This window comes from Lithobates pipiens, unplaced genomic scaffold, assembly GCF_037356315.1.
Source record: "Lithobates pipiens isolate NorthernLeopardFrog02 unplaced genomic scaffold, aLitPip1_a1.2 Scaffold_13, whole genome shotgun sequence".
Taxonomy (NCBI): Eukaryota; Metazoa; Chordata; class Amphibia; order Anura; family Ranidae; genus Lithobates; species Lithobates pipiens.
In genome coordinates this window covers 165,860,982-165,887,006 of record NW_027507718.1, presented here as the reverse complement: position 1 = coordinate 165,887,006, position 26,025 = coordinate 165,860,982, and the positions used below count along the sequence as shown (strand labels likewise).

Genomic DNA, 26,025 nt, shown 5'->3' with positions numbered 1-26,025 from the left:
CTCCTTTGGGTGTCTACTTTCCAAAATGGGGTCATGGGGGGGGGGGGGGGGTTGCACTGCCCTGCCATTTTAGCACATCAAGAAATGAGATAGGCAGTCATAAACTAAACGCTATGTAAATTCCACAAAATGTATCCTAGTTTGTAGACGCTATAACTTTTGCGCAAACCAATATACGCTTATTTTTTAACCAAAGACATGTGGCTGAACACATTTTGGCCTAAATGTATGACTAAAATTGAGTTTGTTGGATTTTTTTATAACAAAAAGTAAAAAAATTGTTTTTATTTTTTTTCAAAATTTTTGTTCTTTTTCCGTTTATATTGCAAAAAATAAAAAATGGCAGAGGCAAATACCATCAAAAGCTCCATTTGTGGGGAAAAAAAAAAAAGGACGCAAATTTTGTTTGGGTACAACATTGCATGACCGCGCAATTACTAGTTAAAGTGACGCAGTGCAAAATTGTAAACAATGCTATGGTCAGGAAGCGGGTAAATCCTTCCGGGACTGAAGTGGTTAAAATCTGACGTTTGGTATCTACTTACTTGACATATCATCTTTAATACTTTACCAACATATTGGGTATTATGTTTTTGTGCATTAAAGTTCATTAAAGTGTATTTTATTTTTTATTTTTTTAATCGTGCTGCGCAATTATTGCGATATAAAAATATGCAACACCCACCATTTTATTCTCTTTGACCACTGCTTAAAAATATATAAATGTTTGGGGGGGGGGGTCTAAGTATTTATCTAGAAAAAAAAAATTATGGTTTCTTACACATAAGAGAGGAATGCCAGAACTGGTACAGACAGCGTTTAGGCAATGCTACATATGAATAGAAAAACTAAAACAATGAATTTATATTTCAGCACACAGTTTAAATGACAGCTACAAAAACAGGATTTTGAAAACAGCTCACCTGTAAAATCCTTTTCTTTGAAGTACATCGGGGACACAGAGCCATAGTAGTTACTATGAGGGTTAATAGGCCACCTTTAGGTAATGGACACTGGCACGCCTTAAGACAAGAAGTGTACTCCCTATACAGCCCCTCCCACTACTGGGAGTACCGCAGTTTTGTAGTCAAGCAAAACACGTGTATACCAAAAAAGAGAGGGACCACTGTGTCCCCTGATGTACTTCAAAGAAAAGGATTTTACAGGTAAGCCGTTTTAAAAATCCTGGTTTTCTTTTCATACGTCAGGGGACACAGAGCCATAGTAGTTACTATGTGGAATGTCCCATAGCGATGGCAACTGAAGGGAGGGAGACACAACAAAAAAGGTAGGGCATTAAGAGGCTTGAGGACTTATACTGCAGCCTGCAGTACACTAAGCCCAAAGGCTATATCCTCAATCTGGTAAATGTATGGCCTGAAGACCAAGTTGCAGCCTTGCAGATCTGAGCCATAGAGGCCTGGTGATGCACCGCCCAAGAGGCACTAATAGCCCTGGTGGAGTGCACTTTAACATGAAAAGGAGGAATTTTCTTCTTCTTCTTTAGACCATAAGCTTGAACAATCACTTGACGAATGCATTTGCAAATAGTAGATTTTGATGCTGCCTGTCCTCTTTTAGGACCTTCTGGCAACACAAACAAAACATCTGTTTTGCGAGCCTGAGCGGTCTCCTTTAAATAGACTGTGACTGCTCTTACTACAGCAAGGGAATGTGGTGCCTTCTCTTCCCTAGATCGAGGCTCTGGGAATAAAGAAGGCAGAATAATAATAATAATAATAATAATAATAAAGTTCAAATGAAAACCTATCACCACCTTTGTTAGGAATTCAGGATGAGGACGCAATACCACCTTATCCTTATGAATGATCAAATATGGCTCTTTAGAAGACAGCGCCGCCAATTCCGATACTCTTCTGGCAGAGGATATGGCAACCAAAAAGACAATTTTTCTTATCAAAAGAACCAAGGCAATTTCCCATATAGGCTCAAAAGGCTGATTCTGTAAAGCCGATAAGACTAAATTCAAATCCCAAGGATTTAGAGGTGCCCTGACAGGGGGATTAGTGTTACCCCCTGAATAAAACTACGCGCCGGAGAGTGAGAAGCAAGAGGCCATTGGAAAAAACACTGATAAAACCGAGACCTGCCCCTTGATGGTACTCAAGGCCAGCTTCATTTCCAACCCCGTTTGCAGGAATTCAAGGATCCTACCTATGACAAACTTTCTAAGGTGCCAACCTTTGGATCCCCACTAGGAAACATATGCCTTCCAGACTCTTTAGTAAATGACTCTGGAGGCCAGCTTCCTAGCATTAACCAAAGTAAACACTACTGAAGGGGATAACCCACGGCCCTTTAGAATGTGGGATTCAATAGCCAAACCGTTAAATTTAGTGTTTGTAAGGTAGGATGGAATAACGGACATTGAGCAAGAAGTTCTGGCCACAATGGCAGGGCCCAAGGGACTCCTACTGCCATCTTTATGATCTCGGCAAACCAAGATCTTCTGGGCCACCAGAATCACCTCCTTTTGTTCCGCGCCTTCTCCGCAGGAAGTAGCAGAACCGGAGGAAACGCATAGATCAGTGAAAACTGATCCTATGGGAAGACCAAGGCATCTGTTCCGCATGCTAGCAGATCCCTCATCCTTGACACAAAGTCGTCGACTTTGTTGTTGAATCTGGACGCAAACAGATCCATGTCCGGAATACCCCATCTTTGATATATCAATAGAAAGATGTTGGGGTGAAGGGACCATTCTCCCAGAAATAATTGTTGGCGACTCAAGTAGTCCGCCTGCTAATTTTCTATCCCTGGAATAAAAATCGCTGATAGGCAAGGAATGTTGCTTTCTGCCCACGCTAAAACATGATTCACCTCCTTTTGGGCTGCACGACTTCTCGTGCCCCCCTGGTGATTGATGTAAGCCACAGCAGTGGCACTGTCAGATTGAATCCTGACAGGGCAATTCCGTAGCCTGAGCGTCCAGGATTCTAGGGCCAAACGTACTGCCCGAATCTCTAGAATGTTGATGGTCAAGGTTCTTTCTGATTTGGACCATTTCCCCTAGACAAAAGCTTCTTCCAGGACTGCTCCCCAGCCTAGAAGGCTGGCATCCGTTGTTACCACTTTCCATGATACTGGTAAAAAGGATTTCCCCTTTTGGAGGTTGCTGGATATCAACCAGCATTGGAAAGTCCAAAACCTGAACCTTCTTGTTCCAGGCTGACAGAATGGTGTTTTGTAGCAGTCTTGAATGAAACTGAGCATAAGGGATGGCCTCGGAGGAGGCCACCATCTTCTCTAACAATTTCATGCACAGCCGAATGGAAGGATTTCCCTTTGCTTTGACAAGCTGAATCAGTTCTTTTATGGAGCCGATTCTTGCCTGGGGTAGGAATACCTTCTTTTGTACAGTATCTATGACCAGCCCCAAGTACTGTAATCTCCTTGAAGGTTTTAAGGAGGATTTTTCTAAGTTGAGTATCCAACCTACGAATTACAGGTAGCTTACAGCTGAGATTAAAAACTTTAATAGAAAAGGGACTATAGACTTTATGGGCACAGTAACGGACAACATTTAATTATCAGAATAATATATTTTTATTCATAATCACATAAAAACCATCTGTAAATTTTTACAAAAAGTTAAAAAAATTCCACAAAAGAATAGAATAGATGTTAACCATGTACAAACATTACCGCTACTGTAATATAACCATAGCTCAAATGGAGATTTACACAATTGTATTTAATTATGTATTTTGTATACATTTGTTATATTTTCTATTAAATTTATCGATGTTATTTTGTTTTGTTTGTGATATTTTTTTTTCTTTTCTTTTTTCAGCTTTTCCACTAGCCACAACATTTAAGCTCCGTTGAGCCATTTTCTTCCTTAACATATAACATTATACCGCAACTCTGTCTGCCCATCATATCTTTGTGTATTTTGTGGAGTGGTTTCAGTAATCTCCATTTGAATCTTTGGTTATATTACAGTAGCAGTAATGTTTGTACACGGTTACCATTTATTCTATTCTTTGTGGTTTAAGTTTTTGTAAAAATTTACAGATGTTTTTATGCGATTATAAATAAAAATATATTATTTTGATAATTAAATGTTGTTTGTTACTGTGCCCATAAAGTCTATAGTCCCTTTTCTATTTCTATTCATGTTATATTAGGACGTGGCACATTGTTACTTTGGTCCTGTATCCACAGTACCACTCTGTGATTGGATACATACACTCAGTTTTTTTGAGATTAAGCTTTGGATTAGACCAGAAACTGATTTATCTACTAAAAGCAGATCATCTAAATAGGATAGGACAGTTATGCCCTGAGCCCTTAACCTGGCCAAAGGAGGTGTCAGAATCTTTGTGAACACCCGCTGTGTGGTGGCTATGAAAATGATGATTTTCTACCTTGAAAATGATGAAAATGGTGATTTTCTACCTTGAAGCGTAGAAATTTCTGATGAGTGGGAAATATTGGTACTTGGAGATATGCATCCTTGATATCGATCAATGCCAAAACTCCCATCCTTGCAAAATGGAAACTGATTGGACTGACTCCATGCGAAATGACCAGATATTTAAGTGTCGGTTCAGAACTTTGAGATCTAGAATGGGCCTTACCTCCCCGTTTGCTTTTGGAACCGTGAAAAGGTTTGAATAAAACCCTGAGCCCTGTTCCTCTAAGCCCTTGTACACACGGTCGGAGATTCCGGCGGAATGTGTCCGATCGGACCGTTTTGTCGAATATTCCGACTGTGTGTGGTCAACATCGGATCTTTTTCCATCTGAGTATCCGACGGACCAAGTTTTCCAACTTGTTGGTAACATTTTCGGACAAAATGCTCTGATCGGACATCCTCCAATCATGTGTAGAGAATTCCGATCGGACAAAGTGCCACGCATGCTCAGATCAAATTCCTACACCAAAGCTATTGGCTACTAGCGTGAACGTAGTCCTGTCGTAACGAAATAACGTAATCACGTTGGATTTTCCGACAACTTTGTCAGACCGTGTGTATGCAACAGTTTCGGACAAAATCCGACGGATTTGGTTGTCGGAATCTTCGACCGTGTGTACAAGGGCTAAGAGAACCTCTGATAGCACCTCCTGGGATAAGAGATGATCCAGAACTAGAAAGACTTCCTTTTCTCTGGATCTCTGGGAACATTTGATTTTTGAAAACGAGGAGACGAGAATTCTCGGAACTCTAGTTTGTAACCTAGAGAAACTCACCCATCTGTCTTGACATTGTTCCTGCCAAATCTTTGAAAGTTGCAGAAGCCTTCCCCCCACCTGAGCGAGCGAGGGCGCCCCTTCATAAGGAGGCTTTAGCATTTTGTTTTGGCAGGCTTTCTGCACCAAGTTCTCTTTTGGCCCTGGGGCTGCCTTTGAGGTCTTCCTCTTGAACCTGACGGTGGAGGCTGTCGATAATGCCTATAGGCAGATGCCCCTGGCACTGGAGAGGACGCACGCTTAAAGGAGAAATGTTTAAACTTCTTTACTGGTAAAAGAGAACTTTTCCCATTAGAGATTCTTTGGATGTATTTATCTAGATCATCCCCAAATAACCGTTCACCATGAAACGGGAAACTGGTCAAGCGCTTCTTACACAGTGCTTCAGCTGACCAATTCTATACCCACAGGACTCTGCGTGTATGCACTAGACCTAGCCTAAGCCATGAGGCTTGAATGAAAATCTTTTATAGCATCCACCGTAAAACACAGTGCATTGATACGCCAGCCCATTGCTGGGCCTGCTGATCAGGAAGAATCTTAACCACTTGACCACTGGGCACTTAAACACCCTTAATAACCAGACCAATTTTCAGCTTTCGGTGCTCTCGCATTTTGAATGACAATTACTCAGTCATGCAACACTGGACCTATATGAAATTTTTGTCCTTTTTTTCACACAAATAGAGCTTTCTTTTGGTGGTATTTAATCACCGCTGGGTTTTTTATTTTTTGTGCTATAAAAGAAAAAATACAGAAAATTCTGTAAAAAAATTAATTTTTCTTTGTTTCTGTTAGATAATTTAGCAGATTAGTAATTTTTTCTTCATAAATTTTGGCCAAAAGTTATACCACTACATATCTTTGGTAAAAATAAGTACAAATTGGTGGATATTATTTGGTCTTTGTGAAAGTTATAGAGTCCACAAGCTATGGTGCCAATATCTGAAAATTGATCACACCTGAAGTACTGACGGCCTATTTCAATTCTTGAGACCCTAACATGCCAGAAAAGTACAAATACCCCCCAAATGACCCCTTTTTGGAAAGAAGACATTCCAAGGTATTTAGTAAGAGGCATGATGAGTTTTTTGAAGTTGTCATTTTTTCCCACAATTCTTTGCAAAATCAAGATTCTTTTTACTTTTTTTTTTTTTCTTCACAAAATTGTCATATTATCAGGTTATTTCTCACACACAGCATATGCATACCACAAATTACACCCCAAAACACATTCTGCTATTACTCCCGAGTATGGCGATACCACATGTGTGAGACTTTTACACAGTGTGGCCACATACAGAGGCCCAACATGCATGGAGCGCCATCAGGTGTTCTGGAGCACCCAGGACAATTCTGACATTTCTCTCCTACATGTACTTAAAAAAAAAAAAAAAACACAGTAAAGTTAGCCCAATTTTTGCATAATGTGAAAGATGAAGTTACACTGAGTAAATAGATACCTAATATGTCACTCTTCAAAATTGCACACGCTCGTGGAATGGCGCCAAACGTCGCTACTTAAAAATCCCCATAGGCGACTATTTAAATTTTTTTTACTGGTTATATGTTTTGAGTTACAGAGGAGGTCTAGGGCTAGAATTATTGCTCTCGCTCCAACGTTCGCAGCGATACCTCACATGTGTGGTTTGAACACCGTTTTCATATGTGGGCGGGACTTACGTATGCGTTCGCTTCTGCATGCGAGCACATGGGGACAGGGGCGCTTTAAAAAAAAAACATTTTTTTTATTGTTCATTTTACTTTATTTATTTTAGTTTGACATTTTTTTTCCCCAAAAATAATTTTTTTGATCACTTTTATTCCTATTACAAGGAATGTAAACATCCCTTGTAATAGGAATATGGCATGACAGGTCCTCTTTACAGTGAGATGTGGGGTCAATAAGACCCCGCATCTCACCTCTAAGCTGGGAAGCCTGAAAAAAAAAAAAAAAGATTCTGGCTTTGATCGTATTAGCGATTCGGTAGAAGCACTGGAGGGAGGAGGGCGGCGGGAGGGGGGGGGGGGATGTCTATGGCTGGGTATTGCAGGGTATCACCGACTATGGCTGGGTATCTCAGAGTATGGCGTTGCAGAGTACTGCGTTGCAGAGCATTGCAGGGTATTGGCGGGTGTTGCAGAGCATTGCAGAGTGTTGCAGGGTATTGGCGGGTGTTGCAGAGCATTGCAGAGTGTTGCAGGGTATTGGCGGGTGTTGCAGAGTGTTGCGGAGTGTTGCGGAGTGTTGCAGGGTGTTGCAGGGTGTTGCAGAGTGTTGCAGGGTGTTGCAGAGTGTTGCAGGGTGTTGCAGAGTGTTGCAGGGTGTTGCAGAGTGTTGCAGGGTGTTGCAGAGTGTTGCAGGGTGTTGCAAGGTGTTGCAGAGTGTTGCAAGGTGTTGCAGAGTGTTGCAAGGTGTTGCAGAGTGTTGCAGGGTGTTGCAGGGCATTGCAGAGTGTTGCAGGGCATTGCAGAGTGTTGCAGGGCATTGCAGAGTGTTGCAGGGCATTGCAGAGTGTTGCAGGGCGTTGCAGGGCATTGCAGAGCGTTGCAGGGCATTGCATTGCAGAGCGTTGCAGGGCATTGCATTGCAGAGTGTTGCAGGGCATTGCAGAGTGTTGCAGGGCATTGCAGAGTGTTGCAGGGCGTTGCAGGGCATTGCAGAGCGTTGCAGGGCATTGCATTGCAGAGTGTTGCAGGGCATTGCAGAGTGTTGCAGGGCATTGCAGAGTGTTGCAGGGCATTGCAGAGTGTTGCAGAGTAATGCAGAGTAATGGCAGGGTATTGCAGAGTAATGCAGGGAATCGAGGGGTTAATTTTCGGTGAGCAGTGATGTGGGCACTGCAGATGCAGCCCACATCGCTGCTGACACCGATCTCTTCCCCCTCCGCTGTACCGATCGGTACAGAGAGGGGGAGGGAGGAACCGGCGTCATAACATGACACCGGCTTGTTTACAAGTGATCACTCCGTCATTTGACGGAGCGATCACGTGGTAAATGGCCGCGATGAGCGGCCGTTTACCGTGATTCGTGATGCGCCGGGTCCACTGGACCCAGCGGTCACGGATGCTCTCGTGTGCGCGCCCCAGGGGGCGCGCGAGAGCAGAATTCTGGGAGGCCGTTAATTAACGGCCTCTCAGAGTTAAACAACCGCCCTGAAGCCGTTAATCGGCAATGGGCGGTTGTTAAGTGGTTAAGGATCTCTACAAACTGATCCTTTATGGACTGAGATATACCAATTTCCGCAAGAACCAGCTGCGCTACTGAACTTGCCAGAGACATGTTGTTCTTAAAAAGAAATTCCAACATTTTATCTGCTGGATCCTTTAACATCTGCGCATTGTCCACCGGACAAGTGAGATTTTTATTCACCAAGCGATTGCAGCATCAATTGCTGGAACCCCCCCCCCATTTCTTATAGAATTCCTCCTCCATAGGATACAGTGTAGAAAACTTTTTTGGAGGAAAAAAAAACTGCTTATCTGGGTGTTCCCATTCCGAATATATCAGCTTTTTTAGCCATGAATGGATCGGAAAAGCATCCACCGATGGGGGAGGCTTTAGTGATCCCAAAGCAGAGGTGGGCGCATCAATAGACTGCGTTACAGGCAGCAAAAAGGTTGAGCGAACCAATTTAGTAAGGGAGTGTACAAGGAAACTGTCTTGTGAGACTAGTCCCTCCATATTAGGATACTCAGAAGAGGATATATTAGTATCTTCCAGATCTTTTGGAAGACCTTCCTGATCCACTGCCCCTTGCACCTCAGCATGAGGGTCCTGAGCACTGGATGGGGTCTGCTACGCTTGGACCCACTATGGAGAGCGATAGCGATCGTAGCATCAATCTTCTTTTCCAAATTAGAAATTGTAGAAGAAAAAAAACTCCTGTGTGATATATATAGGGGCTGAAGTGTCCAGCGCTGCTGCAACATCAGTCTCCCCTGACGGCTCATTCTGACCAGCCGCATCACTCTCAGGAGGATGACATTCTTTTGGAGATGGATTTAGGTTGTTGTAAAACAATCAAACCCCTAGAACCCTTTCAGGAGTTCCTGGTCCCTCTTCCACTCATAGCCTGATGCACAAAGCAGAGGCACTACCAGAAGAATGCACACTGCTAAGCTATAGTACAGCACTATAATGCTGCTATTAATGCCCCACCTGAAGCAGTAATAATGTGTCAAGGGAAAATGCCTGTGCCACCAAACCTGAAGTAATGCCACCTCTTCGCTCTTGTGTCCCTCCACAGCCAACAGCAGCACACAGTGTGCTTTTATAATCTTCCGCCATGTGCACCTGGTGTCAGAGAATGTCAACGCCGTTAGCCCCACCCCACGAGATCTACAGCTCCACCCCCGTTTTTAAGAGGACGGGTTTTCCCGTGCGAGCGCCAGACAACAAGTACCTTAGCACCCAGAGCTAGCATGGTGGGGGGTATTAAAAAAAAATAAAAACACTTTTTTTGTAAGTGAATCCGGGCTCTCCCAGCATAGGGCGCCACAGGTGGGGAGACAAGTCCCCCCTCTTGCTTACCGGAGGACTGCTGCTTTGGCCAGAGGAGGAGGAGGAAGCGATTGGCTCCTGACACAGCACTGTTTCCAGCACGAGATGGTGAGTGCTCAATACAGCCCCCAGTGGTGACACATAGGCATGACAATTTTACTTAAAGGAGACATTCATAAGAAAATTCAAAAGATATTTCTTAGAAAACTCCACTTACCTTTCCGCTGCAGGGTTTTCTGTGGTAAACCCAATCTCACCCTTCATGGTGGGCTCCATAACCTTCAGGAGCAGGGGAACCTAGAGGTAACCCAAAATCCTGGACCTGCAACAGCACCCTGCCAGTAAAACTTTATGGCCTTTCTACAAAAAAGTACTGGATCCAATGGTCCAGATCTCTAAAATGAGAAGCATTCGCAGGCAAAACCTAGTTTCTTTGGACACGAGGCCCGGGTACAATTCCATTAGGCCCAAAAAAGGACACTTTGAATGGATCCAGTCAGCATGGTGCAACGGATCGCCACCGATCCATGATCTGAACGGGTCAACCTGTTTGTATCGGAACACCCCGCGATCTGCTCCGCTGCCTCGGCCTTAGGAAAGGTCGCAGCTTCGGCGTAGCTCCGGAGCAGCGGCCATCTTGGTACACTAGGCGGCTGTTTACAATGTGATCGCTCCGTCAAATGATGGAGTGATCACTTGTAAACAATATATAATATGTCATGACGCTGGTTCCTCTCTCTCCTCTGTGTACTGATCTGTACAGTGGAGGGGAGAGATTGGATGGAAGCAGCGATGTGGGCTGGATCTGTAATGCCCACAGCACTGCTCTGTGACAATTGCAGTCACATCCATCCATACTCTGCCAATACTATGCAACACCCTGCAACACCCTGCCAATACACTGCAATACCCAGCCATACTCTGCAATACCCGGATATTACAGTGGGGACTATATGGTGGTGGAATTTTCACAGGTTTTTGCAAATTCAATTATTATTTTCTGATCAGAAAAATGATTTGATCCGTGACTCTGATCCGAGAAACGATCCGATCTGTGAGTTTTGGCATCTGTTGCACCCCTAATGGCTAGCCCCAGCAAGGATTGTTCCAGTGGAGCTCAGCACAGCACATATTTACTCATGACCAACATCTTAGACACTGGCGAAAAAAATGGAGATACTCCCAGTAGTGGGAGGGGTTATATAGGGAGTACACTTCTTATCTTAGGGCGTGCCAGTGTCCATCACCTAAAGGTGGCCTAATAATCCAAATAGTAAGTACTATGGCTCTGTGTCTCCTGATGTATGAAAAGAAAGAAAGTTTAGCTTTTGGTATGAGACAACATTTTCAGTGCCTTCTGACCATCTACCGCATAACTTGCCATTTACTACAAAATGACAGTGATAAACTCACCTTAAATGATTGGTAAAAGCCATTCTCTGGACTTTTTTTCTGCACCATATTTACCACAGGAAAAAAGTAATCCTGACGAATGAAAACCGTCCAGGATGGCAAAAGTAGGGATCCTATTACGAAGCATGGAAGATCGCAGGTGGATGTAACTGGAACCTGTGCGACAAAATATTTCAAATATTAAAACACTGCTTTGTTTCTACTCCAATGGTTTTACAGTTTTGACACAGTTTTGTTACCCCTCCAACTCATATCTTGTCCTTAGATGGCTTTGAGTAAGACCGTTGTGTTCCCCTTTAAGAGGATCGGGCCCCTCTGGTGGTAGCCATCACATCAGCTCTCCACATACTGCCATAAAACAAGGAAAGGACTGCCATAGTGCAGTAAATCAATAATTCCTCACTTGTTTATTGAAATTGCACTCACAGTATAAAATCGCTTAAGCATGTATCACAAGGTAATCACAATATCACTTGGTAAGGGCCAGACCAAACACTTCCAGCTTCCGCCCATAACATCACCTGGCTCCAGCCTACGTGTTACGCCACTGCTCACGTGGCTTCATCAGGAGATGGGCTAGGTGACTTTGCTGTAACCATGGTGATACAAGCGGCCAAGTTATCCCCTGATTGGAGTGAGGCAATGGCCATTTTACTGGAGACCAAACAGCCCTAGCACAAATCAGAGTAAACCTAATGACCATCTTACTAAAGGTTACACAGCCCTACTATTGAAAAATAATATGGGATAACACAAAAAGCTATTTTATTAAAAACCCACTAATGACCATAGCCAATATAAACCAAAAGATATTGCATATTTAAAATAGTCCCAAAAAAATAAAAATAAAATAAAACACAAAACACACACACACACACACACACACACACACACACACTATAATACCCTACAAAGCAGAGTTAAAATCTAAATGATACCAGACAAAATAGGGTGTCCGTTTATGAAGCAGTGGAAAACATCCACTGCTCAGTTCTCCGGCATTCACAGGGGAGCTCTCTCTCCTCCTAGTGCCAGTTTATGAAGCAGTGTAGGTCCTTTTGAGAAGTGAAGCGATCTACAAATGCTTCGAACAGTGGAGAACACCCCCCCCCCCCCCCCCCGATACTGTAATCTTGTGGGACAGTACCAGAAATACACTGAAACACTCTGGCGTCTGTTTATTAAGCAGTGATAAATCACTGTTCAGTATTCGGCCCCCTTGAACTTTTCAACCTTTTGCCACATTTCAGGCTTCAAACATAAAGATATAAAAATTTTATTTTTTGTGAAGAATCACCAACAAGTGGGACACAATTGTGAAGTGGAACGAAATCTATTGTATATTTTAAACTTTTTTAGCAAATAAAAAACTGAAAAGTGGTGCGTGCAAAATTATTCAGCCCCTTTACTTTCAGTGCAGCAAACTCACTCCAGAAGTTCAGCGAGGATCTCTGAATGATCCAATGTTGTCCTAAAAGACTGATGGTGATAAATAGAATTCACCTGTGTGTAATCAAGTCTCTGTATAAATGCACCTGCTCTGTGATAGTCTCAGGGTTCTGTTGAAAGCGCAGAGAGCATCATGAAGACCAAGGAACACACCAGGCAGGTCCGTAATACTGTTGTGGAGAAGTTTAAAGCCGGATTTGGATACAAAAAGATTTCCCCAAGCTTTAAACATCCCAAGGAGCACTGTGCAAGTGATCATTTTGAAATGGAAGGAGTATCAGACCACTGCAAATCTACCAAGACCTGGCCGTCCCTCTAAACTTTCAGCTCAGACAAGGAGAAGACTGATCAGAGATGCAGCCAAGAGGCCCATGATCACTCTGGATGAACTGCAGAGAACTACAGCTGAGGTGGGAGAGTCTGTCCATAGGACAACAATCAGTCGTATACTGCACAAATCTGGCCTTTATGGAAGAGTGGCAAGAAGAAAGCCATTTCTCAAAGATATCCATAAAAAGTCTTGTCTAAAGTTTGCCACAAGCCACCTGGGAGACATACCAAACATGTGGAAGAAGGTGCTCTGGTCAGATGAAACCAAAATCAAACTTTTTGCCCACAATGCAAAACAATATGTTTGGCGTAAAAGCAGCACAGCTCATCACCCTCAACACACCATCCCCACTGTCAAACATGGTGGTCGCAGCATCATGGTTTGGGCCTGCTTTTCTTCAGCAGGGACAGGGAAGATGGTTAAAATTGAGGGGAAGATGGATGCAGCCAAATACAGGACCATTCTGGATGAAAACCTGTTGGAGTCTGCAAAAGACCTGAAACTGGGACGGAGATTTATCTTCCAACAAGACTATGATCCCAAACATACTGAAAAATCTACAAAGGAATGGTTCACAAATAAGCGTATCCAGGTGTTAGAATGGTCAAGTTAAAGTCCAGACCTGAATCCAATCGAGAATCTGTGGAAAGAGCTGAAAACTGCTGTTCATAAACGCTCTCCATCCAACCTCACTGAGCTCGAGCTGTTTTGCAAGGAAGAATGGGCAAGAATTCAATGTGCAAAACTGATAGAGACATACCCCAAGCGACTTGCAGCTGTAATCGCAGCAAAAGGTGGCTCTACAAAGTATTAACGCAAGGGGGCCGAATAATTTTGCACGCCCCACTTTTCATTTTTTTATTAGTTAAAAAAGTTTCAAAAATCCAATAGATTTCGTTCCACTTCACAATTGTGTCCCACTTGTTGGTGATTGTTCACAAAAAATAAAAATTTTATATCTTTATGTTTGAAGCCTGAAATGTGGCAAAAGGTTGAAAAGTTCAAGGGGGCCGAATACTTTCGCAAGGGACTGTATACACACACACACACACACACACACACACACACACACACACAGTGCCTTGCGAAAGTATTCGGCCCCTTGAACTTTTCAACCTTTTGCCACATTTCAGGCTTCAAACATAAAGATATAAAATTTTAATTTTTTGTGAAGAATCACCAACAAGTGGGACACTTGTTTATTAGTATTTAACTAATAAAAAACTGAAAAGTGGTGCGTGCAAAATTATTCGGCCCCTTTACTTTCAGTGCAGCAAACTCACTCCAGAAGTTCAGCGAGGATCTCTGAATGATCCAATGTTGTCCTAAATGAGTGATGGTGATAAATAGAATCCACCTGTGTGTAATCAAGTCTCTGTATAAATGCACCTGCTCTGTGATAGTCTCAGGGTTCTGTTGAAAGCGCAGAGAGCATCATGAAGACCAAGGAACACACGAGGCAGGTCCGTAATACTGTTGGAGAAGTTTAAAGCCAGATTTGGGGGCGTGGCCAAGACCGGCATGTGAGAGGACGCACTTCTCACAGCTCCTGCTTGATCCACTCATTGATCCTTCCCCGGCAGCCACAATACTGCTCTTTTCGGCTCCCCAGCTGGCGACCGACCCCCTGCACCTCCAGGACCCACCGCCGGCCCTCTGTACCCGAGGGAAAACCCGCAGAGGCCTGTTGGAGATGGCGGGACCGGACTCCCAAGATGGCGCTGCAGCGTCGGCGGCCACGTCACAGCGCACCCCGATGCATGCGGACAAATCCAGAGTGGGAGGTAGCAGGAGAGCTCTAAAGACTCAGGGTAAGGAGCAGTACCGGGATATTCTGTATTATGCTCAAAAGCTGCAGGGCCCTGAAGCTATTGATACAGCGGAGGAGTCACAGGGGGGAGAGAATGACCTGTTTACGCAAGCAGACTGGGGACATGATACCGGCAGTAATCCTGGCAACTCTATGGAAGATGCAGCTCCTCCACCCTCTCCCCCCCTCATAACAGATACAGCGGAGCCTCCTGAACAACCCACGCTGGCTGCTATATTGAAGGCTGTTCATATATGTACGGCATCGGTGAATGATATGAAAGAGCAGTTTGGGGGCTTGAGGGAAGAAGTCTCACTTCTCAGACAAGATTTGCAAAAACTTAGGGAGAGGGCGACGGCGATGGAGAGCAGAGTGAGTGACATAGATGATAAGCTACCCCCCCTTGCTTGTGAGGCCAGGGCAGCGCACCGCATGGCACAAGACATATACAACAGAGCCGAGGACACGGAAAATCGCTTACGCAAAATGTCCACATTGTAGGTCTACCTGAGAAGTCAGAGGGTAAGGACCCCACATTATTTGTGGAAAACTGGCTTGTGGATATCTTTGGCCGTGATTCGTTCTCCCCGTTCTTTACAGTGGAGAGGGCCCACAGAGTGCCAGGCAGACCCCCCCAAAAGGGTGCCCCCCCCCCCCCCAGGTCCATGCTGGCCAAGATGCTACACTACAGGGACAGAGAGGCGATCCTGAAATGTGCGAGGGAACTGGAAAACGTCAAATTCAATAGGGTCAGGGTTTCATTTTACCCAGACTTTTCAGCTGAAGTTCAGCGGGCCAGGGCAAAGTTCGGGGAGGTGAAGAAACATCTGAGAGCTCTACAACTGCCATATACCATGCTTTACCCAGCTAAGCTACGAGTGACGGCAGAAGGGCACGCACAATTCTTTGAGTCGGCTAAAGATGCAGCAGTCTGGTTGGATCATAATGAGCAGGGCCTGCGACATCACAGAGTGCATTGATATTGCTGTGAAAGTATGCAACCACTAAAATCGTCAAGGCCTGATAGACTGCCTAGGCGCATGCTGTGCAATCCTTCGTGGGGACTTTCTTTTGTTTGACCTACCTTCTTTTGTTGGCCCTACATCATCTTGGGGGGCCCCCCCCACTTTGTTTCTTCTGTCCTTTATTTTGCCCTACTGCCGGGGAAAGCTGTGATTTCACTACAGAGTGAGGATCTTATCTGTGACTTTCAATTCTACGACCACCCCTTTATCTATACTTTTTTTCTTTTTGGGGAAGTATTTTTCCATTTTTTGTTCTTTTGGGAAAATGCTGGACCCCAAAGTTGGCCGTCAGTTAGGCCGTACTGTAACGAACAAGTTTGCCCTGTTGGCTGAGTTGGTCTGGAGACCTGAATCTGTGCAGAACATTTGGTGCCATTACGTTGAAGGTGATTTTGGGGAGTCATGGACCATCCAAGCCGCCTGTGACAGTTCCAATGTGCCTTATTACAACATGCAGTGTGGATCATCACGCAGTCCGAATAACTTTACTAGTTTGCTTAATGGAAGTCCTGAGGACATGACAATTTACCTGATTTTTACCTTCCCCACCCCCGAGGGCTACCTACTACCAGGGGAGTTTGGGGGCCCTGTATGGCTTACATTCTTCCCTCTATGATGGCGGGTGTAGCAGTAGTTTCATGGAATATTAGGGGCCTGAACTCCCCTCTTAAGCGCACCATGATATTTACTTGTTTAAAGATGTTTTACCCTGCTGTGTTAGGTTTACAGGAGACGCACCTCACCGGTGCCACCAGGGGCTGTCTGAGATATCCGTGGATTGGCTGGGCGTACCACTCCACTCACACCTCCTTTTCCCGGGGGGTGAGTGTGGTGGTACATAGGTCCCTGGATTATCAGGAATATGCCTCCAAAATAGATTCAGAAGGGAGATTTGTATTTTTACATTGTCGTATTGGTCTTTTGCAATGTGTACTGGCTTGTGTGTATATACCTCCTCCTTTTGATGCACGGGTGCTCCAGCTGCTCCTAAAATTTTTAGGGGAGCGCCCGGACCTCCCGTTACTGATAGTGGGGGACTTTAGCAGTTGGTTAAATGCGGGTTTGGATAAACATCCGGCTCTGGGGACACATGGCCCTCCGAGGTTAACTCCTCTGGCCAGGTTGCTGCAGGAGGTGGGCTGGGTGGACTTATGGAGGCAGCATAATCCATTTAGTAAGCAATTCTCATGTTTCTCAAAAACTCACGGGTCTTTTTCCAGGATAGACTTGGCGGTGGGGAACTCAACCATGCTCCCTTCAGTGCTGGATGTTACTTATAAACCTAGATGTGTTTCGGACCACTCGTACTTAGTGGTCAATTTACTAGTCACTCAACCTTCCTCCCTTTCTAGGGCACCCTGGAAATGTAATGCCTTTTGGCTTCAGCTATTTACAACACCCGAGGTGACGGAGGGGAGCATCCGAGAGTTTTTCACTCAGCAACCTGATGCATTGTCAATACTCACTGAATGGGAAGAGTTTAAGACATTTCTGAGACAGCTGCTCAGTAAGGAGGTTACAAAGGTTAAGAGGCGGTCGGAGTCTCTTAGGGAGGCACTTGAGGCACAGGTACATTCTCTGGAGGCACAATATATTCAGGACCCAACAGAGGTCGCAAAGGGGGCTTGGCAGTCGACTCAATCAGCGTACGACCGCCTGTTGGCCTCCTCTGCGGAAAAAAATTGATTTTTTTCCAGGACAGCTTTTTTTGAGGAGGGGAAGGTTATGGGTCATCTATTGGTCAGGATAGCTAACTCTGAGCAGAGATCCCCGGTTATTGGCAGTATACGTACGAAGGAGGGGAAATTGGTTCACTCCCCTGATGGAGTGATACAGACGCTAGCTGCATATTATGAGGACTTATACCGCCCATCCTCACAGTATGGTTCTGAGGAGCTGAAGGCCTATTTAAATGAAATACCATTCCCACAACTTTCGGAGACCCAGTGTCCGACATTGAACGCCCCACTCACCCTTGAGGAGTTACAGACTGCAGTGGCGGGGTTCCCCAATTGTAAGGCCCCGGGGGGGGGGTGGGATCCCGATTGACATCTACAAGCACTTTTCGGAGGTATTGCTCCCTAAACTGCTGAACGTGTTCAAGGATGCCAGGGAGGTGGAGACTCTGCCCCCCTCTATGTCTGAAGCAAATATTGTCTTAATTTTGAAACCTGATAAAGACCCGGTGGACCCGGCCTCTTACAGGCCAATCTCCTTGCTACAATCGGATATTAAAATATTGGCCAAGGTGCTAGCGCTCCATTTAAACAAAGTAATCACCTCAGTGATACATGCAGACCAGGCAGGGTTTATGCCGCCAAATAAGGCCACGGCAGTGAATCTCCGGAGATTATTCCTTAATATACAATCAGTGGCTGACAATGTGGGCGGGAGAGCTCTCCTGTCCCTGGATGCTATGAAAGCATTTGATAGCGTGGAGTGGCCATATCTTTGGGAGATACTGAGGCGTTTTGGCTTTGGTGTTGGGTATATATCATGGGTACGGCTGCTTTATTACCACCCGAGCGCGGCCATTAGGGAGGCCGGTAGGCTGTCCTTGCCATTTTGTCTTGGTCGGGGCACTTGGCAGGGGTGCCCTTTGTCTCCCCTGCTGTTTGCCCTGGCAATAGAACCACTGGCCATTAGGATCAGGGAGCACAGAGGCATCACGGGTTTCTGCTATGGGGATAGACAGGAAAAGGTGATGCTTTACGCAGATGATACAATGATTGTACTGGGGGACACAACACAGTCTCTGGATAACACGTTAGATACAGTGACCCATTTTTGGGAGTTCTCTGGTCTTAAGATAAATTGGTCCAAATCAGCACTTATGCCAATAGATGAGCCACTACTACAACAGGGGGGACGCCCTCAAGTTTAAATATCTGGGGATACAGGTGATGCCACGGATCAGAGACTATATTGCGTTAAACATTGCACCGCTGCTGACCAGGTTCCGCTCCAGGACTAAGACTTGGAATATGCTGTGTATGTAGGTTGCAGGCAAGGTGAATCTTATTAAAATGATTCTTATGCCCCAACTGTTATACATGTTGCACAACTCTCCCGTGGTGATCCCATTGAAGACCTTTAGGATAGTAAACTCAATATTCCGCGAGCTAATATGGAAAGGCCGACCCCCTAGGATTAAGTTAGAGCATCTCCAACGCCCGAAGGGGGACGTGGACTTGCGCTGCCGAACCCCTGGCTATACTATTTAGCCTCTCAACTACAACATTTAATAGGCACTATGGTCCCTGAGGGTGACCCCAATGGCAGGGTCTCCAGTGCTTTTGAGGTTATTATGTTGCACACGGTGGGTCGGAGATCTGTTCCGACCGCCTTGAAAGCCCTGGCCTTCGGCAAACCCCCCAAAAAAGTTTCCCCACATATAATTTAATACAGAAAATATGGAACAAAACCAAGTATCTGCAGGGAGCTACGGGAATTAGTGAATATAGCCATGGCAGAGGAGGGTGGTGTTCTATCTTACACAGATAATCAGTAATGGTCAACTGTTACCCTTTGATACCCTGAGAGCAAGATATCAACTCCCGGCACATATGTACTTTTATTATATGCAACTTAGGCATGCCTTTCTAGCCCAATCAAAGGTTTCGGATTGGCAACTGGAGGGACTGCCTCTTGTTTCCCAGCTTAAATCAGCCAAAAACTCGAAAGGATTTATCTCGCAGAGTTATGCTACTCTTTTAAGCAGATTTTTGTTGAAGCACCCCCTGACGGTTAAAAGGAAATGGGAATTAGATGTGGGGCCCCTGGAGGATGAGCAGTGGGAGGAAGTGTTGCAATCGGTGGCAGTATGCTCGTTGAATGTGACGCACAGACTTACACAATTGTACACCATACTGAGAATTTACTATACTCCCCATAGGCTACACTCTATGGGTCTTACACCGACACTGGTGTGTACCAGATGTGAAAGGGATCACGGAGACTTAATACACATGCTGTGGCGATGCCCAAAACTTCATGTTTATTGGAGAGGGGTGACTGGCACCCTGAGCACGGTGTTTCGGGTGTCAGTCCCCTGGGATCCTCGGTGTTGCATTTTGAACTTGCTGGATGAGTTGGAGTGGGAATCGCACACTAGAGAGGCCCTGACCAGGGCGCTCTTTGCTGCCCGCAAGTTGATAATGCTCCACTGGAAATCTGACTCACCTCCATCGGTCCAGGAGTGGACCACCACTGTTGGTAATACGCTGAGAATGGAAAAAAATTGTTTACCAGCATAGAGGTTGCCCTGATAAATTTGAAAAACTATGGGGACCGTGGCTGGACACTCCGGGTCTTGCCCCGGATGATTTAGTCCTGGACCGACTGCTCGGTCCAGGGGTGCGCTAAGCTCTGCAATCTAAATATATTTCTATTTGCATTGTTGCGGATTAATGTTTTGGTGTATGTAAAGATTACTAACATTATTGGGTTATAGATTGGAGGGGACTCGAATGTTCTCATGTACTGTATGTTCTCGGACTACTTTGCACTGTACTGCATTGTTTTCTACTGACTGTACTTATTTGGACTGTATGTGTGTAGACCAAGGAACACACCAGGCAGGTCCGTAATACTGTTGTGGAGAAGTTTAAAGCCGGATTTGGATACAAAAAGATTTCCCAAGCTCTAAACATCCCAAGGAGCACTGTGCAAGTGATCATTTTGAAATGGAAGGAGTATCAGACCACTGCAATTCTACCAAGACCTGGCCGTCCCTCTAAACTTTCAGCTCAGACAAGGAGAAGACTGATCAGAGATGCAGCCAAGAGGCCCATGATCACTCTGGATGAATTGCAGAGAACTACAGCTGAGGTGGGAGAGTCTGTCCATAGGACAACAATCAGTCGTACACTGCACAAATCTGGCCTTTATGGAAGAGTGGCAAGAAGAAAGCCATTTCTCAAAGATATCCATAAAAAGTCTTGTCTAAAGTTTGCCACAAGCCACCTGGGAGACACACCAAACATGTGGAAGAAGGTGCTCTGGTCAGATGAAACCAAAATCGAACTTTTTGCCCACAAATGCAAAACGATATGTTTGGCGTAAAAGCAACACAGCTCATCACCCTCAACACACCATCCCCACTGTCAAACATGGTGGTGGCAGCATCATGGTTTGGGCCTGCTTTTCTTCAGCATGGACAGGGAAGATTGTTTTTTTTTTTTTTTTACCAAACTGAAGTTTATTGAGCATGTAGAAAAAAAGATTACATAATAATACACAATAATAATACACAATCAAAAATAGGTGCAACAGGCACCAAACATCATGAAGAAGGGTACATTCCATGTCTGACATAGCATACTGAAACTTGCAGTGCACGCAATACCATGTCTACATATAATATAGATATAAATGCTATAGGTCGCCCAGATGGGCACATCAAAGGGGCAACAGCCCACCCTCTTCGCATAGTCCCTAACTCGCACAGCTGTGGGGATTTTCCAACCACCTATTCCATATTTTGTGGAATTTCATCGGGCATCCTCGATTAGAATAAATAGTTTTTTTGTAGGGTAAAGTTTGGTTGACGGCTCTCTTCCACTGCTGGATCGTGGGGGGGTCAGGTCTAAGCTACAATTGAGCCATCATTCATGGGGGAGTGGCTAGGCTGAGCATGTGAGAGGAGGACGCTGTAGCACTGTGCTCCTGCCGACCATCAGCTGGCAATTAGTGAGGTATAGGGGAAGGATTCACCTGGCTTTCCACTGCTCCACAAGCTGGTTACTGGAGATTTATGTGTCTCTCCATTTTTTTCACTGATAAGTTGCTGAACTGCTGATAACCCTGCTGATAACCCTGACCTAATTATCTTCCTCCTTCAATCCTTACCGGCCACGCTGTTAGAGGAAAAGTTTGTTTTGTCTGAAGTTTGCTGTGTTTGGCTTTTGCTAAGCTAATCTACTGACTACATTTCCCAGTGTGCATCTTGCATCCTGCAGCCTTATCTGGTTACAAGAGCAATGGGGAAGCGTCTGAAGGAGACTGGAACAAGTGGAACAGCAGGAGAGAAAAGTATACAAGAAAGTGCTGTTCAGCCCTCACTCCAGGCAGGGAAAAAGGATAGAGGAAAAGATGCAGCTGCAAGGCTGGAAGGGTTTGCTTGGAGTGTGAACCGGGACACAAACAGAGTGCCTAATATGCCTGGTATGTCTAATCCATATAATATTTCTGATATAATAAAAGGCAAAGTGAGAGATGGAGGAGGTGATGAGGATGGAGAGAAATGAAAAGGGGAAGGCTGACTCATGTGAGATAATGGAGGGGGCGATACAAACAGAGCAGAGTGGAGCTGCTGGACGGATGGAAAGAGTAGAGAAAGAAGGGGGCAATGTTTCAGGTGTTGTTGCTCTGCCTGTCCAAGATGAGTTGGGGAGAGAACCAACAATTAAGGATGTGTTCCTGGCAGTACAAAATTGTAACTGTACCTTGACTTCACTATCTACTCAGTTTAACCATCTCAGGGAAGATGTGTCTATTATGCGCCAGGATATGCAGAAAGTACGTGAGCGAACATCTGCAGTGGAGGGGCGGGTGGCTACTTTGGAGGAAGAGATGAGCCTAATGCAGAGGGACTTTAAGGAAATGGGTATGCAGTCGGGTCGCAATGCAAATCGCATGGATGACCTTGAGAACAGACTCAGAAGAAATAACGTGCGAATCCTTGGTATACCTGAACGCCTAGAAGGGGGGAAGCCAATGGAATTCATAGAGCAGTGGTTACTGGAAGTGTTTGACAAAAAAAACTTTACCCCTTTCTTCGCTGTGGAGAGAGCACACCGTATTCCTGCTAGACCCCCACCTCCGGGTAAATATCCAAGGCAGTTTATCCTAAAAATGCTTCATTACAGAGACAGAGACAAAATATTATCACTGGCTCCTATTAAGGGCACCATCGAAGTCAATGGGTCTAGAATTTCTTTTTTTCCGGACTATTCTGCTGAGGTTCAAAAGCAAAGGGCTCAATTTAAAGATGTTAAAAGGCGACTTCGTGATATTCAAGTTCAATATTCCATGCTTTATCCTGCCAAATTAAGGATTATAGCTAGAGGAGAAACTTTTTTTTTTGATAATTCTAAGGCAGCGGCATCTTGGCTTGACAAAAATGAGCAACATATTGCATCGCTTGTTGACAGCACTGATGTTGTGCAAGGAAACTGAACTTTTTATGAATAAATTCAAAGGATAATGATTAAAAATATGATGAAAAACTAAAAAATTAAAAATTTGTTAAAAATGCGATAGAAGGTGAAGAAATGCGACTGGGATTTGGAAAAGAACTTTTCTCTGTACTATATGGGGGAGGGGACAGTGACAAAAATGTTTTGTTTTCTAACCTTTAATCTCTTTTTTTTTTTTTTCTCTTCCTTGTCCCCAACCCTGCCCCTTCCTTTCCTTGTCCTTTCCTTGCGCCCACCTAAAACATTTTTTTTTTCTCTTCCTTCCCTTATCCCTCCCCTTTTATATGTGTATGTATATATAATATATATATATATATATATATATATATATATATATATATATATATATATATGTGTGTATATATATATGTATGTGTATATTTTTTTTTTTAGGCAGGAGCCCCTGCTTTTGCTTTTGTACTTGCAATAGTACAGGAACTCCTCCTCATTAGGGCTCAAGCCTGGATGGATTTTTTCCTTCTCCCCTGTATACACCTTCCTACGGGAAACAATGTTTATTTTTTTTATTTTTTATTTTTTTTATTTCTTTTTTGTTTTTTGTGTGTGTATGGGTGTATGTGTGTGTGTATGGGCGACAATTTACATGTTACTGCTTGATGCTGTTGTATTATTTTGTTTATGTCTATTACAGTACGATACGCTTAAGAGATCAACTGAATGTTGGGCTGGTCAGGTCTGTAACTCTTCAAATGGAGGAAGACCGTATAATGACTTACTGTTGTATGGTTTACCGTATTTTGGGGATCATGTGGACAATATGGGCACCATGTCATGTGTGTGTATATATATAATTATTAATGGATAATAAGATCAGAATATGGTCATGGAATATTAGAGGGATTAAGAACCCTATTAAAAAGCGTGCTATGTTCAATAAACTGGTCCAGCATGACCCGTTGATTGTTTGCTTGCAGGAAACACATTTAACTAAAGATACTGTTAGCTTATTACAGAATAAAAAGTACACCACTCAATACCATTCAGTATATTCAGCTTACGCAAGAGGAACAAGTATATTAATTTCCTCAAAGGTCCAGTTTTCCTGCAAGCAAGCAAGGATAGATCCACAGGGTAGGTTTGTTTTGCTGGTATGTACACTGTTTTCTACGCAATGTATTTTGGGGTCTATTTATATCCCTCCTCCATATAACAGTGAAGTAATGCGACAGATAGGGATGATATTGGCTGATAATCCAGGGACCCCCATGTTTATTATGGGGGATTTCAATAATGTATGTAATCCCAGCATGGACAGATATCCAGCAGGCCCTAATGTGAATACTACATTCTACAATTATATTCAGGAGCTTGGACTGTATGACATATGGCGGCTTAGGAATCCATCTTCTAAAGAATATTCTTGTTGCTCTGGTACTTTTCAGACCCTATCAAGGTTAGATATGTTCTTGGGAACAGACTCAGCTATTGTTTGGGTTTCTGATGTTTATTATTTAACGAGAGATTTATCAGATCATTCACTGTTAGTAGTAACAGTAGATAAAATAAAGCCTAAAATTAGGTCTAACTGGAGAGTTCCTGCTTTCTGGTTTAAAGTTCCCCATCAGGGGGATGAAATGAGGTTGGCCTTAATTGAATTTTTTCAAATTAATAATAACTCAACATCACCTCAGGTAGTATGGGACACCATGAAGGCATTTTTGAGAGGATTATTGGTTAAGGCCATAAGCGTCTACAAAAAAGCATGTAGAGAACGGGAATCGCTGTTAGCAGCAGAGGCGCAGCAGAAAGAAGTTCAGTATATTCAGAGTCCTACTACCTATAATCGTAGGGTGTGGAAGGATGCACAATTATTATATAAACAAACTTCTATGAAAAAGGCTGCGCGGTCTGACTTTTTGTCTAGATGTCGCAGATTTGAAGAAGGGGAAAAATCAGGCAGAATGCTATCAGTAATAGCTAAATCCCAAGAAGATAGTAAAATTATTTCTGCTATTCGTACAGTGGAGGGAGATATTACTTATGACCAGAAGGAAATAATGCGATCCTTTGTTCATTTTTATAGTAATTTATATCAAAATAAAAGTTAATTGTTCCGAGACAAGACTTAGAGAATTTTTAGAACCTTTAAAACTCCCCTCTCTTTCTGAAAATGATAAACAAGAACTGGGTGCTCCTCTGACATTGGAGGAATTGATTAAGGCAGTGGAAGAAAGTCCAAATGATAAAGCCCCGGGTATTGATGGGTTACCCTCAGAAGTATATAAACAATATGGTGAGGTTTTGCTTCCAGAATTATTGAAGGTCCTTAACCAGGCTTTGGAATCATTCAGGCTTCCTGAATCTATGAGGGATGCTTGTATTATTGTATTAGCAAAGCCGGGAAAGGACCCTTTGGCTCCGGAATCCTACCGCCCGATATCATTGTTGAACTCGGACGCTAAGATTTTAGCCAGGGTCCTGGCTAAAAGACTAAGTAGACATATGCAGGGATTGATTCATCGTGACCAATGTGGCTTTATCCCAACAAGGTCTACAGCTATTAATATAAGGAGGCTTTATTTGAATATGCAAATACCAACTGATAATATTGGGACAAGGACAATTTTGTCACTCGACGCTGCGAAAGCTTTCGACAGTGTCGAGTGGACATATCTGTGGGAGGTGTTGGGTTTGTTTGGCCTGGGGGACAAGTTTATAAGGTGGATCAGGATGCTGTATGCCACTCCGAGGGCATGTATGCAAATAAATGGCACGGTTTCAGAATTTTTCCCATTATACAGAGGAACAAGACAGGGGTGTCCCCTGTCTCCTTTACTATTCGCACTGGCCCTTGAACCACTGGCCGAGGCCGTCCGACAGGCAGAATCTATTTGCGGATTTATTAGAGGAACGAGGATTGAAAAAATCTCCTTGTATGCTGATGATGCATTACTGTTTCTTGGGGATACAGAAGGTTCTTTAAGCTCCTTAATGTCACTAATAAAACAATTTGGATCGTTTTCTGGTTACATTATTAATTGGGATAAATTCGTACTACTTCCCTTAGACAATCCTAGTCTGTCCAGGTTAAAAGAGGCCCCTCAAGTTAAAATAGT

General features: G+C 44.0%; 1 protein-coding gene across 1 annotated transcript in view; it reads right to left on the bottom strand.

Annotated features, from left to right (window-relative positions):
• The window catches only part of LOC143974429 (MAP kinase-interacting serine/threonine-protein kinase 2-like), a 182,846-nt gene that overhangs the window by 128,773 nt on the left and 28,048 nt on the right, over nt 1-26,025 (bottom strand). Inside the window, 1 exon segment of the mRNA XM_077475806.1 lies at nt 11,135-11,290. Coding sequence (XP_077331932.1) covers nt 11,135-11,182 — 48 coding nt within the window. The 5' untranslated portion in view covers nt 11,183-11,290.